Source organism: Gorilla gorilla, chromosome 2 (genome assembly GCF_029281585.2).
Source record: "Gorilla gorilla gorilla isolate KB3781 chromosome 2, NHGRI_mGorGor1-v2.1_pri, whole genome shotgun sequence".
NCBI lineage: Eukaryota > Metazoa > Chordata > Mammalia > Primates > Hominidae > Gorilla > Gorilla gorilla.
Window position 1 is genome coordinate 52913537 of NC_086017.1, and position 19687 is coordinate 52933223.

The 19687-nt window shown below is 48.0% G+C and overlaps 1 protein-coding gene across 6 annotated transcripts in view; it reads left to right on the top strand.

Moving 5' to 3' along the window:
* The window catches only part of GASK1A (golgi associated kinase 1A), an 89320-nt gene that overhangs the window by 31156 nt on the left and 38477 nt on the right, over positions 1-19687 (top strand). The window contains exon 1 of one of the 6 annotated variants that reach the window (XM_055381402.2): positions 1873-2462. The exons of 4 other annotated variants lie outside the window; for them this stretch is intronic. In XM_055381402.2, the coding sequence (XP_055237377.1) occupies positions 2373-2462 (90 nt within the window). In that variant the 5' untranslated portion in view covers positions 1873-2372. Of the gene's footprint in view, positions 1-1872; positions 2463-19687 lie in introns of those variants that run through there. One more of the 6 variants, XM_055381401.2, reaches the window with a different exon arrangement.

Below are 19687 nucleotides of genomic sequence, written 5' to 3' on the forward strand. Positions count from 1 at the left end.
ACTGAGAACCATCATTTTCTAAGGCTTTTGGTTTTCATTCCTTCCCCAGCACTAGCTATTGCCATTTGTTCACCAAGGAAGTTTCCATCACATAATAAGATTACAATATCCCTGATGTTATGCTATGGAAGCTAAGCAGCAGAACCTGGACAGACAGCCATGGACACATGGATGGCTTCTCCTACCATATTTGCTTGAAGTAAATGAGATTCAGATCTGAGCCTCAGAGGAATTTCAAATTACACCCTGGCATGGACCTTTAGCCTCTTACCTTCCCCAACTCCCCCCTCTCCACCCGCCAACAAATCCATTAAGGTAAAATATCTATAGTGTTTTTAACTGTTCAAAATAGTTTTCTTCAAATGTGCCAAGAGGGCATTTGCTTAGGCAGATTAAGAAATGGGCCAGGCATGGTGACTCATGCCTGTAATCCCAACACTTTGGGAGGCCGAGGTGGGCAGATCATGAGGTCAGGAGATCAAGATCATCCTGGCCAACATGGTGAAACCCTGTTTCTACTAAAAATATAAAAATTAGCTGGGTGTGGTGGTGTGCGCCTATAGTCCCAGCTACTTGAGAGGCTGAGGCAGGAGAATCACTTGAACCTGGAGGGCAGAGGTTGCAGTGAGCCAAGGTCGCACCACTGCACTCCAGCCTGGTGACAGAGTGAGACTCCATCTCAAAAAAAAAAAAAAAAAAATGGTTAGGAGGAGACCACAAGAGATTTTTATTGCAAATAGGAACCTTTTTCTGTATGTAAGAACCCACTGTGTGGGCTGTCATTTACAAGGCAGGGCTGGCTTCTAGGATTTAGCACACACTGAATTGCAGCAAGTCAAGGCTGTGTGAAGCCATGGGAAATGGCTGTGTGAAGTCACAGAAAGGGACAATGTGAAGTCACAGGAAGAAGCAGAGTGAAGTCACAGGAAGGAGCAGTGTGAAACAATAGGAAGGGGCTGGAAGATGTCATAAGAAGAAATTATGTGAAGTCACAGGAAGGGGCTGTGTGAAGCCAGAGAAAGGGGCTACGTGACATCACAGGAAGGAACTGTGTGAAGCCAAGGGAAGGGGCTGTGTGAAGTCACAGGAGGAGGCTGTGTGAAGCCACAGGGTCAGTATGAAGCCACAGGAAGAGGCAGTGTGACGTTAGGAAGGGGCTGTGTGAAGCCAGGAAGGGGTAGTGTGAAGCCAAGGAAGGGGCTGTGTGAGGTCATAGGAAGGGGTAGTGTGAAGCCAGATAAAAGGGCAGTGTGAAGTCACAGGAAGCGGCAGTGTGAAGCCAAAGGAAGGAGCAGTGTGAAGCCAAATAAAGGGGCTGTGTGAAGTAACAGGGACAGTGTGAGGCCAAAGGAAGGGGCAATGTGAGGCCAAAGGAAGGGACAGTGTTGAGCCATAGGCAGGGGTTGTGTGAAGCCACAGGAAGGGGAATGGGAAGTCACAGGAAGGAGCAGTGGGAAGTCACAAAAAGGGACTGTGGAAAGTCACAGGAAGGGGCAGAGGGAAGTCACAGGAAGAGGCTGTGGGAAGCCATAGAAAGGGGCTGTTTGAAGCCACTGGAAGGGGCTTCTGAGGTCACAGGAAGGGGCAGTGTGAGGTCACAGGAAGGGGCTATGTGAAGCCACTGGAAGTAGCTGTGTGAAGCCACTGGAAGGGGCAGTGTGAAGCCACTGAATGGGACAGTGTGAAGCCACAGGAAGGGGCTGTGTGATGTCACAAGTAGGGGCAGGGTGAACTTACAGGAAGTGGCTCTATTAAGCCACAGGAAGGGGCAGTGTGAAGCCACAGGAAGGCACAGTGTGAAGTCACACGAAAGGGGCTGTGTGAGGCCACAGGAAGGGGCTGTGTGAAGTCACAGGAAGGTAAGTGGAAAGTCACAGGAAGGGGCTGTGTGAAGTCACAGGAAAGGAAGTGGAAAGTCACATGAAGGGGCTGTGTGAAGTCACAGGGAAGGGCAGTGTGGAGCCACAGGCAGTGTGAGGCCACAGGAAGGAGCTGTGTGTAGCCACAGGAAGGGGCAGTGTGAAGTCACAGGAAGGGGCAATGGGGTCACAGGAAGGGGCTATGTGAAGTCAGAGAAAGGGGTTGTGTGAGGCCACAGGAAGAAGCAGTGTGAAGCCACAGGAAGGGGCTGTGTGAATCACAGGAAGAGGCAGTGTGAAGTTACAGAAGGGGCTTTGTGAAGCCACAGGAAGGGGCATGGGAAATCACGGGAATGAGCTGTGGGAAGTCACAGGGAGGGGCAGAGGGAAGTCACAGGAAGGGGCAGTGGAAAGTCACAAGAAGGGGTGTGTGAAGCCACTGAAAGGGGCAGTGTGAAGTCACAGGAAGGGGCAGTATGAGGTCACAGGAAGGGGCTGTGTGAAGTCACTGGAATGGGCAGTGAGAAGTCACAGGGAGTGGCTGTGGGAAGTTACAGGAAGAGGCAACATGAAGCCACAGGAATGCGCAGTGTGAAATCGCAGGTAGAGGCTCTGTGAATCCACAGGAAGGGGCAGTGAGAAGTCACAGAGGCAGTGTGAAGTCAAAGGAAGGGGCCGTGTGAAACCACAGCAAGGGGTGCTGTGAAGTCACAGGAAGGGGCAGTGTGAGGCCACAGGAATGCGCAGTAGGAAGTTACAAGAAGGTGCAGTGGGAAGTAACAGCAAGGGGCTGTGTCAAGTCACAGGAAGGGGCTGTGTGAAGCCACAGGAAGAGGCAGTGGGTAGTCACAGGAACAGGCATTGTGAAGCCACAGGGAGGGGTATTGTGAAGCCAAAGAAGTGGCAGTGTGAAGCAACAGGAAGGGGCAGTGGGAAGTCACAGAAAGGGGCAGTGTGAGGCCACCAGAATGTGCAGTGGGAAGTTACAGGAAGGTGCTGTGTGAAGTAGTCACAGGAAAGGGCTGTGGGAAGTCACAGGACAGGGTAGTGTGATATCACAGGAAGGAACTGGGTAAAGCCACTGGATGGGGCTACGTGAAGTCACAGGAAGTGGCTGGATGAACTCACACAAAGGGGCTAGGTGAGGTCAGAGGAAGTGGCAGTGTGAGTTCACAGGCAGGGGCTTTGTGAAACCACAGGAAGGGGCAGTGGGAAGTCACAAGAAGTGGCTGTTGGAAGTCACAGGAAGAGGCAGTGTGAAGTCACAGGAAAGGGCAGTGGGAAGTCACAGGAAGGGTAATGTGAAGCCACAGGAAGGGGCAGTGTGAAGCCGCAGAATGGGACTTTGAGAAGCAGCAGGAAGGGGTAGTGTGAAGTCACAGGAAGAGGTGGTGTGATGCCACAGGAAGGGACTGTGTGAAGCCACAGGAAGGGGCAGTAGGAAGTCACAGGAAGGGGCTGTGTGAAGCCACAGGAAGGGGGAGTGTTAAACCACAGGAAGGCGCAGTGTGAAGTCACAGGAAGGGGCTGTGTGAAGTCACAGGTAGGGACAGGGGGTAGTCACAGGAAGGTGCTGTGTGAAGCCACAGGCAGGGTCAGTGAGAAGTCATGGGAAGAAGGAGTGTGAAGTCACGGGAAGGGGCTGTCTGAAGTCACAGGAAGAGGCAGTGGGATGTCAAAGGAAGGGATGGTGTGAAGTCAGAGGAAGGAGCTGTGTGAAGTCACAGGAAAGGCCAGTGTGAAGCCACAAGAAGGGGCAGTCTGAAGCCACAGAAGGGGCAGTGTGACGTCACAGGAAGAGGCAGTGTGAAGCCACAGGGAGGGTAGTGTGAAGCCAAAAGGAGGGGCATTGTGCAGCCACAGGAAGGGGCATTGGGAAGTCATAGGAAGTGGCTGTGGGAAGTTGCAGGAAGGGGCTGCAGGGAGTCACAGGAAGTGGCTTTGTGAAGTCGCAGTATGGGACAGTGGGAAGTCAGAATGAGTGGCTATGGGAAGTCACAAGAAGTGGCCATGTGAAGTCACAGGAAGAGACAGTATGAAGTCATAGGAAGGCGTGGTATGAAGTCGCAGGCAGGGTTCTGTGTGAAGCCACAGGAAAGGGCACTTTGATATCACAGGAATGGGCAGTCAGTGTGAAGTCACTGGAAGCGGTGGTGTGAAGCTACAGGAAAGGCCAATGGGAAGTCATAGGAAGGGGCTGTGTGAAGCCAAAGGAAGGGGCACTGTGAAATCACAGGAAGGGGCTGTTTTACGCCATGGGAATTGGCAGTGTGAAGCTACTGAAAGGGGCTTGTGTGGTCACAGGAAGTGGGAATTTGAGGTCACAGGAAGGGACTGTGTGAAGCCACAGGAAGGGACAGTGAGAAGTCACAGAAAGGGGCTGTGTGAAGTCACAGGAAGTGGCTGTGTGAAGCCACTAGGAGGGGCAGTGTGAAGCCACAGGAAGGGGCTCTGTGACATCACAGGTAGGGGCAGTGTGAAGTCACAGGAAGGGGCTGTGGGAAGTCACAGAAAGGGGCAGGGTGGTGTGAAGTAACAGGGAGGGGCAGTATGACATCACAGGAAGGGGCAGTGGGAAGTCACAGGAAGGAGCAGTGGGAATTCTCAGGAAGGGGCTGTGGGAAGCCACAGGAAGGGGCTGTGTGAAGCCACTGTAAGGGGCTTGTGAGGTCACAGGAAGGGGCAGTGTGAAGTCACAGGAAGGGGCGGTGTGAAGTGATAGGAAGGGGCAGTGAGAAGTCACAGGTAGGGGCTGTGTGAAGTCACAGGATCTCTGGCTGTGTGAAGACACAGAAATGGGCAGTGTGAAGTCACAGGAAGGGGCTGTGTGAAGTCACAGGATCTCTGGCTGTGTGAAGACACAGAAAGGGGCAGTGTGAAGTCACAGGAAAGGGCTGTGTGAAGTCACAGGATCTCTGGCTGTGTGAAGACACAGAAAGGGGCAGTGTGAAGTCACAAGAAAGGGGCTGTGTGAGGCCACAGGAAGGGGCTGTGCAAAGTCACAGGAAGGGAAGTGGGAAGTCACAGAGAGGGGGTGTGTGAAGTCACTGAAAGGGGCTGTGTGAAGCCACAGGAAGGGGCAGTGGGAAGTCACAGGTAGAGGCAGTGTGAAGCCACAGGCAGGGAGATGCTGTGTGAGGCCACAGCAAGGGGCCATGTGTAGCCACAGAAAGGGGCAGTGTTAAGTCACAGAAAGGGGCAGGGCAGTGTGAAGTAACAGGGAGGGGCAGGGCAGTGTGAAGCCACAGGAAGAGGCTGTGTGATGCCACAGGAAGGGGCACTGTGAAGTCACAGGAAGAGGCAGTGTAAAGCCACAGGGAGGGGCAGTGTGAAGCCAAAGGAAGGGGCAGTGTAAAGCCACAGGAAGGGTCTGTGTGAAGCCACAGGATGGGGTTTGGGAAGTCACATGGAGGGCCAGTGTGAAGTCACAGGGAGGGGCTCTGTGAAGTCACAGAAAGGGGCTGTGTGAGGGCAGAAGTGGCAATGTGAGGTCACAGGAAGGGGCTGTGTGAAGCCACGGGAAGGGGCATAGGAAGTCACGGGAAGTGGCTGTGTGACGTTACAGGAAGAGGCAGTGTGAAGTCATAGGAAGGGGCAGTGTGAAGTTGCAGGTAGAGGCTGTGTGAAGCCACAAGAAGGGGAAGTGTGAGGTCACAGGAAGGGGCTGTGATGACAGGGAAACAGGCTGTGTGAAGCCACAGGTAGGGGCTGTGATGACAGGGAAACAGGCTGTGTGAAGCCACAGGTAGAGGCAGTGTGAACATGCCAGAAGTGGCCCTGTGAAGACACAGGTAGAGGCTGTGTGAAGCCACAGGAAGGAGCAGTGTGACATGACAGGAAGGGCAGTGTAAAGTCACAGGAAGGGGCTTTGTGAAGCCACTGGAAGGAGTCTGTGAAGCCCCAGGAAAGGACTATGTGAAGCGTCAGGAAGGGGCTATGTGAGGTCACAGGGAAGGGCTGTGTGAAGCCACTGGAAGGGGCTGTGAGAGTTCACAGGAAGGGGCTGTGTGAGGTCCCAGGAAGGGGCTGTTTGAAGCCACTGGAATGGGCCATGGGAAGTCACAGGAAGGGGAAGTGGGAAGCCACAGCAAGTGGCTGAGTGAAGTCATAGGAAGCGGCAGTGGGAAGCCACAGGAAGTGGCTATGTGAAGTCACAGGAAGAGTCTGTGTGAAGCCACAGGAAGGGACAGTGGGAAGTTACAGGAAGGGGCAGTGGAGTGTCACAGGAAGGGGCCATAGGCAGTCATAGGAAGGGGCTATGTGAAGCCACAGGAATGGGCAGTGGGAAGTCACAGGAAGGTGCAGTGTAAAATCCCATGAAGGGGCTGTGTGAAGTCCCATGAAGGGGCTGTGTGAAGTCCCAGGAAGGGGCTGTGTGAAGTCCCAGAAAGGGGCTGTGTGATTTCACAGGAAGGGTCTGTGTGAAGCCACTGGAAGGGGCTGTGTTAGGTCACAGGACAGGGCCATGTAAAGTCACAGGAAGTGTTGTGTGAAGCCACAGGAAGGGGCATTGTGAAGTCACAGGAAGTGGCATTGTGAGGTCTCAGGAAGGGGCAGTGTGAAATCACAGATAGAGGCAGTGTGAAGTCACAGAGGCAGTGTGAAGTCACAGGAAGGGGCAGTGTGAAGTCACAGGAAGGGGCAGTGTTAGGTCACAGGAGGGGTAGTGTGAAGTCACAGGGAGGGATAGTGTGAAATCACATGAATTGGCAGTGTGAGGTCCCAGGAAGGGGCAATGTGAAGTCACAGGTAGAGGCAGTGTGAAGTCACAGGAAGGGGCAGTGTGAAGTCATAGGAAGGGGCAGTGGGAAGTCACAGGAAGGGGCAGTGTGAAGTCATAGGAAGGGGCTGTGTGAAGTCACAAGAAAGGGCTGTGTGAGTTCACAGTAAGGGGTAGTGTGGGGTCACAGGGGCTGTGTCAAGCTACAGGAAGGGGCCCTGTGAAGCCACAGGAAGGGGCAGTAGGAAGTCACAGGAAGGGGTAGTGGGAAATCACAGGAAGGGGCAGTGTGAAGCCACAGGAAGGGGCAATGGGAAGTCACAGGGAGGGGCAGTGTGAAGTCACAGAAAAAGGCAGTGTGAAGTCACAGGATGAGGCTGTGTGAAGTCACAAGAAGGGGCTGTGTGAAGCCACAGGAAGGGGCAGTGTGAAGCCACAGGGGGCCGTCTGAAGCCACAGGGAGGGGCAAGGAGAAGTCTCAGGGAGGGACAGTGTGAAGTCACAGGAAGAGGCTGTGGGAAGTCACAAGAAGGGACCGTGTGAAGCCACAGGAAGGGCCAGTGCGAAGCCACAGGAAGGGCCAGGGTGAAGCCACAGGAAGGTGGGAAGTCACGGGAAGAGGTAGTGTTAAGTCACAGGAAGATTCAGTGTGATGTCACAGGAAGGGCTGTGTGAAGTCACTGGAAGTGGCCGTATGAAGTCACAGGAAGGGGCTGCTTGAGGTCACGGGAAGTGGCTGTATTTAGTCATATGAAAGGGCTGTGTGAAGTTACGGGAAGTTGTTGAATGAGACAGCAAAAATCGCAGCAAAATCCCAGATTTCTTCCCCATGCTTAGCACCCTCCTTTACTCACATCTTTATCCCAAGACTGTGGATTCTTCGCTCATCCTTGTTTGTGAAGTGAGAAGTACATGGGCTATTGGAAAATTTAAATCTTGCCTGCCAGTAATCTGAATTTCTACCATTGTAACATTATCATATTAGCACATATGTTGTAGGATTTTGAGAGTTCCTAGCACATGGTATGTGCTCAATAAGTGGTCATTTTTTTGGGGATCTGCTATAGTCACCTCACAAGTCAAATGTTTTCAATTTCCTGGCTGATAGTCTGGATAATTCTTGACATGGGACTGGGGCACCATCTGGTTGTGGAATAAGCAGGAGGCATAGAACCTGCCTGTTTTAGCTATCAAGCCCTAGACTAATTTAAGGATAACAGATTATTAGTAAGCTGCTTCTGATGCTACCTCTCAAATATGCCCAGCTTGGAGTATATCAAATGGTGGAATTTTTCTCATTGATATTCTTCTATTTCTAAAAGAATAAAGGAGGACAAGAGACATAACAAAGCTGTTTTCATTTTGAATGAAAAACATTTAACCTAAAAATATTTTTATTTTTCCTCAATTTGTCCTGATAGAAAAAGGTTGCAACCTGCCTTTGACCTCATTCAAGCCTCACTTGTGGATAAACTGAGCAGTCCTGAACAGATAAGCCCCCTTTGAGAGAAGGCCCACCCCAAGACCCAGTGCAGTCTTTTGGAATTAGGGCTGGAGCAGGGGCTTTACGTGGCAGCTTCTTCCTAGGGTGGCACAGCAACTAGGTCAGCTAGCTCTGAAGCCAGACTGCCTGGGTTCGTGCCCTGGTGCTGCCCTTGTTAGCAGTGTGAGCCTTGGGCCTCTCTGATTCTTTATGCATTGTTTTCTTCACCTGTAAAATAAGGATGGTAACAGTAGTACGTATCTCATAAGACGGGCATGAGGATTAAATTATAAGTAAGGTTTTCAAGCAGTCTCAGACATGTAGCGAATGCTGAATCAATGTTAGTTATCATTCTTTTGGTTTTCTTTCTTTTTCCTGGAATTGGCTGAGCCAGAAATTACAGGGGCAAAAGTCCACTCTTGTCTTGAAGTTGCTGATGTGTAAGGAAAAATCAAAGCCCTCTGATGGAGCTGAGCAAGGGAGCCTGGCCTGGTGGTAGCTTTGGAGACAGGCTGCCTGTTATTCTGCCCACAGTGGAGCAAACAGTCCAGCCTCTCAGGACCCAGCATATCTGACTGGAGAGGGAGGTTGTGCCTGTTGCCTTTGCCCTAGAGGCCGGTTCAGCTCTGCCTGCCTGAGGTCTGACTTTGGGAAATCAAGGAAAGCAGGGTTGCCTGCTGAGTTCCTCCTAGGACTGGGACATATGGTTTTAATGCAGCCCTCTGAAAAAGTCTGCTCATATATTCCCTTTCACCCCAGCCATAGTTTTGTTGTGACAAACTGCACTTTAAGAAATGGAACAGAAACTCCAAATTCCCAAATCTTTGCCAGTTTAACTCAGAGCCTAAGTAGTGATGAATGAGGCAGGGTGGCTGTTTAGAAAGGGGCAAAGGTCGGGGATCAGAAACTAAGGGGTTGTCACACCTTTAGTGATGACTCCAGAGTTAGACCCAAATTCCGTTTTTAACACACACACACACACACACACACACACACACACACACACACACACACACACACACACACCATCACATGGCTTCCCTCTACCCCTTCTCCCACCCAGAAAACTCTTAGAAAACACTTTACAAGTGCTTTGTGATTTTGTCTGTTTGGGTGGGGAGAAGAGCATGTGATCTGTCTTCTCTCCATCTTCCCTGCCCAGCATGTTATCCCATTGTCCATGGCAGTTTGGTGGAGGACCAGATTTTTGTCATCCTTTTTTGATGTCTGGTAGTTGAGGAAAGATGACTTAGCCTCTGTCTTTGCCAGCTGGTCCCTGTGCAGCCAGCCAACTGCAGTCATATTTGTAGGCAGTGGAGGTGTCAGGGTGTAGAGTGGTGCAGGGCATAGAGGCAGTCTGGGGAGTGGAGATCTAGTGCCAAACTGTCAGGCAAGACCCTGATTGGATTTCCCCAAAGAAGAGCGTTCCTTTCCCTACAGAAATGAGGAAAATCTCCTGCTGCCTATTACAGTACGAACTGTAAACTCTAAGTACGGTCCTTTCCTCCAAGCGTCCCTGTTTCTCAAGCTGTCTCTGTGCAAAGTCCATTTGTATTCAACGTTTTCAGAAAAGTCCTTCTTAAAAGACCTCCATTTGACAGAAGGCTCCCTCCATACCATCTTACTGGGGAAACTGGTTCAAGAGATAAATCTGTGACTGGGTTGCACCATCATCCTCATCACAGCCTAAGCCCCATTTGTAGAGACAGCACTACACTCTTATTAACTGAGGGAGGGGTGCTAGGCTTCACTGCTAACCTGCCTGCCTGTTATCTGACCGAGGGCACACATTGAGCCCGAGAGATGCCACCAAAAGGTGTGTATTAGTTGGGTTTTGCTGCAATAATGTTGCATAACAAATAGCCTCAGTCTCAATAGCTAACCAAAACATATGCCTATATTTTGGTAATAGGAGTTGGGTAGGCTGGGCCTGGTGAGCATGGCTGGGTTGGCTCCAGGCTGAAGGTTGAGTTCAGGTTTGTTCCAGATGCTTCACCTGGGGCAAGCTCTTCTCACGGTGAGGACAGATTTGCAAGGAGGCAAGCCAAACCACACAAACACATTTAAAGCCTCCAGTAGGACATGGTGTATGTTATATCCACTCATATCCTGGTAGCAAAAGCAAGTCACATGGCCAAAGCCACAGAGTAGGCAGGGAAGTAGACTGCATCTGCAGTGCAACCATGGTAAGGTGGGGAACCCAGAATTGTAAACAAATAATGCTATTAAGGACACTGCCCTTGATGGTTCGAACTTCATGGCTGAGAGCTGCACTTCCCGGTTGAGAGCTGTTTCTACCCTTGTGGAGGCAATGGCAGGGAGTTTGCCTCTGTCCCCTGCCCCGCACAGTTCCCCAGCTTCTCAGTGGGCTGGGCTCCTTCAGGCAGAACTCTCCTGGCTTCCCTTCCCACAATTGCTAGGCAGCCCCAACCCCATTCTTGTCAGAATCTGTCTTCTCCTTTAACTCCCTGACATACTTCCCTTCTGGCTCCCACCCTTTCCCTCCTCACTTTTCCACGTGATTTTAAAAGGCCAATAAATTCTTTCCTGTTCCATCCTGGTTATCTTGGGAGGCAGCTTCAGCAGACAGTGAGAACTTTCTCACTGCCCAGGTGGCTTCCTCCTGGCTGACACTTGTGGTTTTACAATGAAAGAGCTTCTCTTTCTGTCTCTACCTTCTGTTATGCTCCCAAATATCCCCATTTTTACTCTGACTTTATGATGAGCCAAAACCCAGGAAGAGGAGTATTTTCAGACTCCTGAAAGGTAGACTGTATCCAGAAGTGGGGACAGAAAATCCCGGATCCCACCACTCATGTAAATATACCCAACCATGTAGTGGGCCTTTTACATACTTTGACTCATTTATTTATTGTGCCAACTCCTGGAGGGAGAAGATATCTCTTTCTCCCCATTTTATAGCTGAGGAAGCAGGGTAGAGAGGTTGTGTGACTTGCCTATTGTAATGCAGCTCAGAAGGGCAGAAGCAGAACTCAGAGGTGTCTTCAACAAAACCTGTGTGTCTATTTCTCTAGCTACCCCCCTGTTTTCACTGCTCCTCCTCTGCAACTGTGGGCGGATGGGACTGTTAAGCCCATGGGCATCTTCTCTGAGGAATTAAGGAGGGGTATTGGTGAAGGGGTGGGAGGTAGGGGCTTGACAAAGAAGGAGAAAGAGAGTAGCTGTAGAACCACACAGTGAAGGTAACTCCATTTCTCTTTCCCTCATGCCATGAACATTGCAAGGGCAGAAAAGACAGGGTGTGTAATTTGGATGGTTAGAATTGAGGGGAGGAGGTGGGGCCGCCCCCCCGGCATGTCTGCAATGGCAGGGTCAGTTTGGGTCTCACCAGCAAACTTTGTAGTAGATTCTGCATCATCCCCCTTATGTTTTCTCTAATGTACTCTTTATTATTCAGCTGAATATTTCTCTTCAGATGATGGTTTTTTTTTCAGTCTGATCAAAGCTGCTTTTCTTTTCCCAAAGCTTTACTTGGGTGGCCCTCCCTGGGACATCTGCTCATGGCCGTTTTGAACTTTTCTCTCTGCACAACTGCACAACTGCCAACTTTCCCCAGGTTTTCTGAAGCCAAGTGAGGCTGAAAGAAGGATCAAAACAGTCTGTCTTCTTGAAACATTTTTAAAAGATGATTTATTTTTCCCTGGTGGTATCCAATACTTTGAGAATACATATTAGGAATTCAACACATTTTTCATTGTAGAAGAAAAAAAAACCAAGCCAACTTGTCCATGGCCATTTCCCCTTTTAGTGTTAGTTTAAAATGTTGGTATTCTTGCCAGCTATATGGCCATGGGCAAACATTGGCACTCTGGACCTTTCTGTTTTCTCAGTTGTAAAATAGGAATTATATAATTCTCATTTCTCTAGGTTGTTGTGAGGATTAAAGGAGATAGTAACTTATATATGATGAAAGGGTAAGGGCAATGAGAAGGAGTGGGGCCCAACAACTTCCTCTCTTGGCATCTCATCTATAGAAATTTTTAGATTCTTTCCAAGAGCTGCATGTATTGGATGTTCAGTGCAATATTGTTTGTTATAATAAAAAGGATGAAGGATGAGTAAAGAAATCATGGCACATTTCCATTGTGAAATATTATGCAGCAGTTAAAAAGAGTAAAGCACCTCTGTATGGATAAATACGGAAAAAGCTTCAGGGCCTCTTATGTCAATCAAAGCAAGTTGTGGCATAGTCATTTCCTTTATGCTGAAAATAATTACCACGTGTAGTAGGCTGAAAAATTATCCCCAAATGCTGTGCGTGTTATCTCATTTAGAAAAAGGATCTTTGCAGATCTGATTTAGGATCTTGAGATGGGGAACTTATTGTGGATTACCCAGGTGGACCCTAAATGCCATCACAAATATGCATATAAGTAAGAGGCAGAGGGAGATTTGACACAAACAAAAGAGGAGACCATGGAGGCGGAGACTGGAGTGATGTGACTACGAGACAAGTAATGCCGACAGCCACCAAAAGCTGGAAGAGGCAAGGAACAGATTCTCCCCTAGAGCCTTTGGAGGTAGCACGGCCCTGCTGACACCTTGATTTTGACCCGGTGAAACTGATGTGGAACTTCTGGCCTCCAGAACTGTGAGGGAATACATTTATGTTGTTTTAAGCCAGCAAGTCAGTGGTAATCTGTTATGGCAGCTACAGGAAACTAATACACTGTGACATATGCATATGTTATAATGCGAAGAAAAGCAACAGCCTGAGAAGATGCACACCCTAATTGCTAACTGTGGCTTCCTCTGGGGAGGAGAAGATGTTCGATTTTGCCCTGATTTATTTGGTATATGGGTTTTTAACAGTGCATATCTATGCATGTAGTACCTGTGTGTTTTTTAAAATAGCAATATAGACCAAATTAAAAGCATGTCTAATTGGGACAGAAATTTAGGTTCTCACTTCAGAAAAATCATCAGATAAATGTATCTTAGGGGGTGACAAGGCATCATTTGTTTTATAGAAAAGAGACTCAGACCTACTGAGCACTGTTAGTTGCAACCATATTGAATGCCTCTCAGGAGGGAGATTGGCTTATTTACCCACTGACTTTTGTCCCTTATTGCTTGAGGGCTGTCACCAGATGTGTTAATTTCCCCTGAGCTTCCTGGCACAGCAGGCAAGAAAGCAGGAGTGATCAGGTCCTTGAGGTGGGGAACGGCAGTGCACAGGAGGATTGTCTGCTGTGGGGGCAGCTGGAGTCAATCGGGGGCCACGGGGACATAACGTGGGTGTGTTCACTATATTCTCTTATTTTCTGGTTTTTTATGCTCTGGTGTCTGGTGCCTTGTGGACTTAGGGAAGGACTGCCCCTCCCAGGGTTAGCTAATTCTTAAGAAGAGAGAGTAATCAACTGGCCTGTGAGCATACCTTTCATGTGCAAACCAACCAATTCTGAGTCTATATCACCCATCTTCTTTTATCAGGTTTCTGTCTGTCCTCTGCTCTATCACCTATAGCCCAGAGCCTGCTGAAATTATTCAATTTCAGTTAGCTTAACTTACTTTGCTCATTCCGTACTGTGAAAACCACAGTAAAGGCTTCAGCTGCATTTGCTCTCGCAATTTGCCTGCCCATCTCAGCTCCTGTGGCCCTGTGTGGCATGCCGTACTTCCTGTTTCTAGTTGACTGTGAATATAACAAAAACTTATTTCATGGCAATTATTTTTGTGTCTCTGTGTCTTACCAAATACTGCAGGTGCAGTGTTTGCTTGAAACAAATTCTGGGTACATTTTAAAATAATGGGGCACAAAAAGCATCTGCTGTGTTGGGTAGTGGGTGGGGGTGGCTGGCTTTCCAAACAGAAAAGAGCCTTGGAGATTGGAGGAGCCCTCTTCACCAGCAGACGTGCAGTGCCACAGGCCAGGGAACAGTGTTTCCACCTCCCTGATAACCCCTCTTATCTGACAGCTCATTTTGCAGAGAGCTTCTCATGTGCCAGGCACTGTGATAGTCTGGAGATGCAATTGTGAGCCCATGTCCTGCCTGCATGGATCAACCCATCCATTGAGAGACAGACATTAAATGATCAAATCCAGTACAGAGTGAAAAGGGGTGTGCTTGGGAAGGAACAGTGTGTTATGGGAGCACACGGCGAGGACATCCAATTCATTGAGGAGTCTCAGGGGAAGGCTTCCTGGGGGAGGTGGTGTCTAAGCTGAGACCTGAGCAATGGAAACAGGAGGAGGGGTCTATTTCAGGCAGAAGGATCAACACATATAAAGGTGTGGAGACAGAGTGGGTCTGGCACTGTCCAGAATTGAAAGAAGTTTAGCATGGCTAGAGCACTTCTGGCATTTAGGTGTTCTCTAAGGAGACTTTGAAGGGTATGATCCAGTTTGTGGCAAGTGGCCTGCAGAGGAGCAGGAGTGGGAGCAAAGGGGGCTGTTGCACGTGTCCTGGTAAAGAAGAGGGTGCCTGGGCTCAGTCGCAGAGGGTCTAATGAGAAACGGATTAGTTCAAGAGCTGTTTAGGAGGAAAAATTTGCAAGACTTAGATGTATGGGGCAGAGGAAAGGTGGAATGAAGGTCAGGCCCAGATTTCTGGCTTGGGTATCTGGGTGGACAGTGCTACCTTTTAGCTAGATTGGAAACAGAAGGATGGGAATCCGTAGGAGAGGGGATGAGATGGTGAATAAATTATAAAGTGGAGAACTGCTAGGTGACCCTGTGGTCCCTCCCTCTCTCCTTCACTCTTAGAAGTCTAACTGGGATAGGTGGATCACCTCACTTCCTGGTCCATGTCACTCCAAAGGGCTTCAAGGGTGGTCTCTCCAGAAGAATGTGGCTAAGTGATCAGCCTGGAGGCTGCACTCGATTCACACAAAGCTGGTGAATAGATCTTGTGGAAATGTGCAGCAGGAACAAAATTCTTGGAATTCTCAGGTCTGTTTGGGTGCTGTGGCTCCTGAGCACGGAAGTTGGAAAAAGGTCGTTGCTCTGAGGGCTGATTAGTCACTGCATTTGGTAAGGGCACACTCCTTTCTTCTTAAAAAAGTACCATTGAGGACTGCTGGTGTAAACACGGCAGCATAAACTCTGCATCCTCACCTTACCCTGGAACTAGCAGAAAGCAACAAAGAAGATGGAAGACAAAATGCAAATTCCTTTTTCAGATAAATTAGGAGGCAGTCACCAAAATACTTGGGAACAGCGTAAGAAGCAGCCAGTTTCATGCAGGTGCAGTGTTGGAGGAAGTGAGAAAGAGTGGAAGAGGGAGCCCAAATTGGCAGATCTCAGAAAGCACCAATGAAATATACCGGAAGGTGAGTGACACACCTGAGGAGCAGAATCACCATACCCCCCTTGTCTGCAAAAGGGTGTGGAAATGGGATGGGGGCAAGTTTAGTGGCTCAGAGGATCCAGCTGGACTATTTGGATTAGAAAAGCAGAGGACACTGTGATACATAAAGAGCCATGCTAACAAGCCATATTTGCAGGATGCAGCCTGGTCATGGGGTAGATGAGAAGAAGAAAGCATCTGCATCATGAAAACCGGTTGATTTCAAATTCCACCAGGGTTCTACAGGAACCTCTTTCAATTGACTGGTCCAACTCATACAATAAAAACAGTCCAGCATCTATGCAGAGATACTGTGAGAAAAAAGGAGACAAAGAACAGCAATGTTTCTTAACAGATGAGGGCTGGCCACCTGAAAATATTACCTGGAGACAGTGGAATTTTGAGCAATCTTATCACAATGAATTTTTAAAACTTAAAATACCCTCTGTGAATAAATACCACAAAGCAGAAATGCAAGAACTCAAGAAAAAATGGTAAGATGGAAAGATGTGAAATATGAGCTGGAAAGAAGTAGGGAAAAGTGGAAAATAACAGAAAGGGTGAATAAATATTAGGTAAAACACAATAAGTCAAATAGAGTATAAAAACAAGAACAGTGAACAAAATGAAATGAAAATAGTTAGAAAGGATTAAAGAGAAGGTAAGAAACATATAAGGAAGATAAAGGAGAGCCACCGTGTACATAATTGAAGAGCCTAAAGAAAAAAGTAAAAATAAAGTCATGGAATGGAAGAAATATTTAATATTTAGCTCAAGAAAATTCTCATGAAATAAAAAGACTTGTGTTTACCTTTTCTAATAGGGCATATTGCATGCCAAGAAAAGCTGACCCGAAACAGTCAACACTGATAGATATTAGGAATGTTACTGGATGTTAAAGAAAAAGAAAGAATTCTTAGGGCAGCCAGGCAGGGTAAAAAATCAGTTTAATCTTAGATTTCCCTTAACCTTACAAAACAGTGGAGCAGAACCCATAAGCTATTCAAAGAAAGAAACTGTAAGCCAAGTATTTTCTATGTAGGCAACTTTACTTCATGGATGAATGCTGTAGAAAACAGTTTGAACATGCAAGAAATCAGAGAATATTGTTCCCATGTGAATTTCAGTCAACCAAGAAATAATGGGAAACTGGGTCCAAAGGGACAAGAGTGTGCATAGAATATATTAACTGAATAACTAAGACCTGAACAAATGTGGGTATTAGAGTGATGGAATCGAATGTATACACTTCCTATTGTACCAATGCGTATGACACAAATATAAACAATTGGATGGGGGATGAAGGCAAAAGGTGGGAGAAAGAATTAATATGCTGTTTATTTCATTAATAATAGCAGAGAACTGAAGAATATCATTTAAAGCTGAGAAATACACAGAAATGTAAACACATTTAATTGTACAAAGATAAACATTTAAAAAGATAATACTAGTTATGAAAATTGAATGGTAGAGGAAAGGGAGGGGAAGGAGGGGGAAGAGGAAATAATTTTAATATTGTTCTTTTTAGGGGATTAAGAGCTACAGTCTAAAGAACCAGACAATTAAGGGCATACAATAATAAAGGTAATAATTAGGACCCAAATCAAAATTTCCTAAATATTATAAGAAATATACACCAAAAGACAAAGTAAAAGTAAGAGAAAAGAAAACATAGGATAAGACTTCAAATATTATAAATATTGTTGATGAAAAGGTCAAACTGTAAAATATTTGAAGAGATTTATTCTGAGCCAAATATGAGTGACCAATGGCCTGTGACACAGCCCTCAGGAGATCCTGAGAACAGGTGATCAGACTACAACTTGGTTTTATACATTTTAAGGAGACATATGACATCAATCAATACATTTAAGAGGTACATTGCTTTGGTCCAGAAAAGAAGGACAACTGGAAGCAGGGGTTCCTGGGTCATAGGTAGATTCAAAGATTCTCTGATTGGTAATTGATTGAAAGAGTTAAGTTATTGTCTAAAGACTTAGAATCAATAGAAAGGAATGTCTGGGTTAAGATAAGGGCTTGTGGAGACCAAGGCTTTATCATGCAGTTGGAGCCTCTAGGTAGCTGGCTTGAGGAAATAGACTGTAAATGTTTCTTATCAGACATAAAGAGGCTGTTCTAACAGTCTTAAGGTCTGTGTTGATGTCAATGCTGGTCAGCTGGGCCTAAATTTCAAAAGGGAGGACGGTATAATGAGGCATGTCTGGCTTCCTCTTCCCATGATGGCCTGAACCAGTTTTTCAGGTTAACTTTGGAAGGCCCTTGGCCAAAAGGAGGGGTCCATTCAGATGGTCAGGGGGCTTGGAATTTTATCTTGAATTTGCAATACAGAAAATATACCATAAAATATTACAACAGAACTAAGACTAAATATGTATGGCATATCAAGTAATGTAAATTAGCTAAACCCACCTAATGAAAGAACACAGAGCTCTCTTGGTGGAAGTGTATGTGTGTGTAGGTGGGGGTGGCAAGTGCAGAGCACACAGAGCCATCTCCTAACCCCCGACCCCATGGTAGAACATGAAGGAATCCCCAGAGCAAGTTTAAGAACCATTGTTCTGTCCCATCTCTGGTAAGCAGGCGAGAGATTCCAGATGCAGTCCAGGTTTGGGGAGCACAGGTTGTCTAGAGGACCACACAACTTACAAGGAAAATATTCTCTAGGCTTTGTCTCCCTGCCCTGTGGCCCTGGAGGCCCTGGCTGAAGTGAGGGGGACATCAGAAGTATGACTCACCTGATTTCCCCACTGTTTATTTAGCTTGCTGGTCCCCACCCCACCCCTTCTGCTTGCTGGTCCCCACCCCACCCCTTCTTAAGCAGGGTGTCCAAGCAGGGCTTTGTGGCCCTGGGACATATAGGCTCACCTGCTGGCTTCACAGAAGCATGAATGCATGGGGTGTCAGGTGAGGGGGGAAGATATTTTAGCACGTGGGTGCCAGAGGCCAGAGGGGATTTTCTCTACTGTCTCCTCCCCTCCAGGTATAGGGGAGGGAAGGTGAGCTTAAGTGGTCCCTCCAGCAGCAGCTTCAGATGGATGGAAAGTATCCATTGGCCCTGAGTCACCTTGTATTGGCATGTCCCACTGAGTCTTGGGGGATCAGCTCAGAGCTGCAAGGGAGGCTTTGGTTATCATGGTCTCACTGTTCAGGCCAAGGGGAGTGATTGCGTCTCCCGGTGGTGACTGGGCAGGGGCAGAAAACCCTCATTTCAACCCTCTTCTTTGAAAGCCACCCTCAAGGGCCTACATTGACTTACTGGGCAATGGTGGTGTGTGGCTCCTCTTGTGCAGCTGTGTTCTGCTACAGGTGCTTGACATGGACAGGAGGAGGAGGTTCAGGGGAGCCCACAGCTGAGTCAGTCCACCTCCACTGTCCACCAAGAGCTAGAATCACTGGGTATTGGGGGAAATGAGGCCTCAAAGGCTATTTCATCCAACCCAACCCCTTGTAGATGAGGGAGCTGGTCCAGAGAGTGGGATCCACACACTGGCTTCCTGCAGCTGAGGTGTTTGGCAAAAGTGGGGCCAAGAGACATCAGTGCACCACTCATGGAGGTGCTAAGAGGGAGATGCTGGCCTCATGTCCAGGAGGCAGAAGGGGTTAGGACAGGGAGAGAACCAATGTAGAGGAACTGGAGGTAGGAGGGAGCCATGGGCACTTTTTACAGCTGGGCTGTAACTGAGATTTCCCATTTCCACTTCCTTTTGATTATTTTCTGATGTTTACAGTGCTGAGAAATGTGTTCGGTTCCTGCAGAAACTGCCACTGACTTAGAAGGGACTGAAAACACAGACAAATTAGGAAATTCATGAGGGGCGGCATTCCTCCAGGCCATGCTGTTGGAAGGAAGGGGAAGGTCAAATGGGTACTGAAGGAGGAAAGACTTTTGTGATTTTATTTTTTTGAGATGGAGTTTTGCTGCTGTCACCCAGGCTGGAGTGCGATAGTGCAATTTTGGCTCACTGCAACCTCCACCTCCCGGGTTCAAGTGGTTCTCCTGCCAGGTTCAAGTGATTCTCCCAAGTAGCTAGGATTACACGCATGCGCCACCACGCCCAGCTACTTTTTGTATTTTCAGTAAAGACAAAGTTTCGCCATGTTGGCCAGGTTCATCTCAAACTCCTGACCTCAAGTGATCCACCCACCTTGGCCTCCCAAAGTGCTGGGATTACAGGCATGAGCCACTGTGCCCAGCCAGGAAATGCTCTCTTAATTGTAGAGGAAAGGGAACTCAGAGATGACCTGAATTAGGCCTTTTTGGCTGCATGTAGCAGGAGTACCCACGATCCACAGC